Here is a 3,972-nt window from a genome sequence, read left to right on the forward strand (position 1 = left end):
ATATAGATATAGATATAGATAGACACACACTACTTATTTTCAGTTGAAACAGACCATAACCAAACACTGGTGCCATGCTCACGCAGAATCAGTTTTTATTCTTGCTTAAAAGTAACAAAACACAGTAATACTTTGTGTCCTGTCAACTGAAATGTGCCAACTAAATCAAAACTTTTTAAATGACAAAACCAAAGCTTACCTTGATAGGGATGACAGCAGTCTGCACCATATTTCTAAAGCGTCCCACTGAGGGGTCTATATCCTCTGTAAGTATTTAAAAAAAAAAACAAGTGTTACAATTTATTGCTGGGTGCATTTCTTCTCTTCAAAAGTAGAAATGGACATATCGGATCAGTGATAGCTGATATAGCTTGGTTATATATTGACAGCACGACAGGAAGCCCCTCATAGCAAAACCCTTCCAAATGAAGCCAGAAAATTAATTATTAATTAAATGTTTTCTGTCTCTGAAAGTTTTGTGCCAAATACGAGCCAAATTACAGTGGTATGCAGTATTTGTGTTTTCTTCAATACTGCTTTCACACAATTTGTACCTGGGTTAATAATGGAGTCCTCTTCATTGAAGGTCACCCTGGAGTTCCTCCGTTTCCTCTTAGGTCTCTGGATTTCCAGGTTACCCTCCTCAATGGTCAGTAGGGAGATGCGCTTGTTGTGAGCTGTGTTGAACTCTGTAAGGTTCTGGTGGAATGCAGACAAGAAAGGAAAAACGTGTGTAATGTGGCTGCATTGATATCAAGATATTACTACTTTATAACACAACAATATAACAGACTGAGCACGAGAAAGACAGATAGCATCATAAAACTAAGGGGGGGAGTTAACAGAGCTACTTGTTACTTGTTATCAATAGGCAATAGGCATAAACAGGCCATACAATCACTAGTTCTTATGTTAATGTCATGTAAACATTTTAGGACAGCGCATTTGAGTTATTACTACTCATACAATTTATAACCTGTAAAGATTGAAACAAAATGCAAATTATTAAACTTGATGAACAAATCTATAAAAATAAAACAATAATTAAGACACAAGATGCAGCCATTTTCTTTCTCTGTTTATAGTGCATGTTTGAGAGCATTACAATGTTGTTTTCAAGAAACTACATGTACCTCCAGCTCTGTCTCTTCCTCTGGAAGCCCAAGCAGTCCTTTCAGCTCCTCATCCTCTCCTGTTTTACTGTCCCCTGTGCCAGCGGTGCCTTGGGTTTGGGGTTTCTCTCTGATGGTGTAGGTCCGTGTTGAGGCCCCAAAAGATATTGTAGAGTCAATGGGAACCTGCTGAGGCTTGTGTGCCTCCAGACGGATGTGTCCAAGGAAAGTACCGTGTGCTAAAACAGGCACATTCAAACCGGATTTGCACATGTTACGACAGGTTATTCATAGTTTGCAGATGTTACATTGTGTGATTCAGTCCTGGTGGTGGAAATACTTCAAGATGGCTCTGCAAACCTTAAAACTTTGTATACACGTGTAGCAAAGTTAACAATTCCCCTTCATTGTCCATTGTCATTTTTAATTGCATTTAATATCTGTCCCTTTGCAGATCAATGTTATTAGTTTTTCAGCCCTTAACATGTAAGTTAAACCTTGCCAGACACTGAATCTAAACTTAAAATGAGTACACAAGTGTGAATGTAAAGAATGTCTTACTGCTGTTGAGGTCTATGAGAAAGACCCTTTTCAGGTGTTTGTGGTAGACCAGGGCAGCATGGACACGCGAGCATGACTGATGATCGATGGTGAAGTCGCACCAGTCGGGGTTCCTCCCAAACAGGTAGTACTTCTTTTCATCTATGATCAGTTTCTAAAAGGGAGAGACAAGTTTCAGTGAATCATGGTCATTAAAGGGGGGGGGGTAAAGGTCTGCAGACACTCTGCAATGTGCCCCTGAGCCATAACTCAACAGTGTTGCTTCCCACTGAAAAGCTTAAATCTCGGGGCTAATGTTGCTTTTGCACCGTTTGAAGCCATGCAGCCATAGAAAACCAAGGGGGACTGTCAGGCTCGTATCTGGTGCATTCAACAAACGTACCACCCACAATACTACAGTAGCATTAACAGCATTAAGCTGATTTCCAAACGTCCGGTTACCTCCATTAGTTTGTCTCCCTTCATCACGTCTAGATGGAGCCCTGGGGGCGGCTTGCCTGCCCTGAAAGAAAATAGCTTTGTGAGCGTTTGAAACATTTAAAACAGAACATGTCGGCCAAGCTGAACACTACACACAATACATTAATAACCCTGCTTGGTTGTTCTTGTAGCGCTTGAAGATTTATTCATAAAAACGAGTGCTTGGACCTCTACAGTCCGCTTATGGAAACGTTTACTGCGGTCGTCATCTATTGCAAGAGCAACGCTATCACAGATCTAGACACAGGGTTAGCAGTGTTAAAATGTCCTATCGGCGTCACAGAAGGCCTCCTGTTGCTGCGTAAGTTGCGCTCCTGTGATTAAACATGTGAAGCATCTTCTAGAAAAGACGACAACACACATCCCAACGCCATTTCTAAACCAATGGCAGCGTTAACGGGTTAGCCTGCTAGCTGGCATAGTTGCTAACGTTAGCTACAGCAACTACAAGCTTCCCTCTGAGTAAAAGTGAGTTATATAAATAAGTCAGCGTTTTTTTCGCTCGTTTGCATCTGATATTGCATTGCAGACAAATAGTTACAACTTTCGCACGTGCATTTTCTCACCATGATGGACAATCAAAAGGTGGAGGACTCTCTTTGCTTATTTTAGTCGCCATCTTGCCTCATCTTCTCAAAGCCGAGGTGCATGTTGGGTAAACGTCACTTTGGGTTATTGGGAGTTGTAGTCTTACGGTCCTAACACGTTGCATACAAATTAGGCCACCAGAGCCATTTGATAGGATATAATTATGTCACTTAACTTAAACTAAAAGAGGTAAACTTATCATACTCTCATTGTGTTAGCATCCAGTGAGGGGAATTGCAGTGAATAAGAACAACTTTGAATCCCCTTTTAAAACCACTAGGGGTCCTCAGATCCCAGATATCTGACTAACTAAATAACTGTGCTGCAGGAAAATGTCTTTGAATTACTCATGTTGTTGTGTATAGGTGTTAGAACCTGAACAAGACAGGTGTTAATATTCGTTGCAAGGGCCTAACGAGGTGTTATGTCTTGACTCTGGTTACTGAGGAAAAGCATACATTTACATTTTCTCTACACAAGTAACACAGGTGTTTTGTCATGGTAGCATCTCTTGTGGCATTGTTGGATCATGGAAAAGACGGGGGGAGCCCTTCAAGAGGTTCACACAGTAGACCAGGCTGATCTTTAAGGAAAGTGGAAAATGTTGTGGGTTTTGTCAGATACTGTGAGGGGCTGCTTCGTCATGTCACAGAGGTGGGAGGATGCAGCACAGATCAGCAGAAGGAAGTGAGGGTGCTATCTTTTTTTTTTTTGCTATGTTTCTGAGAGAATAGAGGGTATATTCCCCCGATAACTGATGTGTCACATTTGACCAGGATATATTTGAAGTGAAGGGTGGTACAGAGACTAAAAAGACATTTCCAGAGAAATCAGAGAACCCTTTTTTGGATCAGCTGGGTGAAACTTATCTGTCCTTCATGTCAAGTATCAACCATTACTGTGTGACAAACTGGGGAAGATCTTCTATTTGGAGCTGTGTAATCTGTCCACACAGTTTGTTATGCTTGACATGGCGTCAAACCCCCTCATTTTGCAACAAAATGAGTGTGGGAACTTGCAATTTGCAGTTCCCACACGTACACACATGCAAATTTGGACACCTTTCCTTATAAAGGTATAGAGCTTACTGTCTTTGAGTGATAGAAAACTTGTTTAATACATTACTTTTGAAAATAGTGTGAGTCCCACTGAAATATAGCGACATAAGTAACGGGAATAAATAACAAATTCCACACATTTTCTTTAAACATTCACAGTATATATATATATA

At 40.7% G+C, this 3,972-nt stretch overlaps 1 protein-coding gene and 1 non-coding gene across 2 annotated transcripts in view; both read right to left on the bottom strand.

The window, feature by feature from the left end:
- Positions 1 to 2,814, bottom strand: part of ppp1r8b (protein phosphatase 1, regulatory subunit 8b) — a 4,975-nt gene extending 2,161 nt beyond the window's left edge. The window contains exons 1-6 of the mRNA XM_035672042.1: positions 2,720 to 2,814; positions 2,115 to 2,175; positions 1,674 to 1,827; positions 1,134 to 1,351; positions 555 to 699; positions 185 to 264 (exon numbers count right to left, since the gene is read on the bottom strand). Of these exons, the coding sequence (XP_035527935.1) occupies positions 185 to 264; positions 555 to 699; positions 1,134 to 1,351; positions 1,674 to 1,827; positions 2,115 to 2,175; positions 2,720 to 2,772 (711 nt within the window). The 5' untranslated portion in view covers positions 2,773 to 2,814. The remainder of the gene's footprint in view (positions 1 to 184; positions 265 to 554; positions 700 to 1,133; positions 1,352 to 1,673; positions 1,828 to 2,114; positions 2,176 to 2,719) is intronic.
- On the bottom strand, positions 1,901 to 2,042 carry LOC118336599. Its single transcript, XR_004797113.1, has one exon.
- Positions 2,815 to 3,972: the final 1,158 nt, after the last annotated feature.

Source organism: Morone saxatilis, unplaced genomic scaffold (genome assembly GCF_004916995.1).
Source record: "Morone saxatilis isolate NCDOM2014 unplaced genomic scaffold, NCSU_SB_2.0 Contig24, whole genome shotgun sequence".
Classification (NCBI taxonomy): Eukaryota; Metazoa; Chordata; class Actinopteri; family Moronidae; genus Morone; species Morone saxatilis.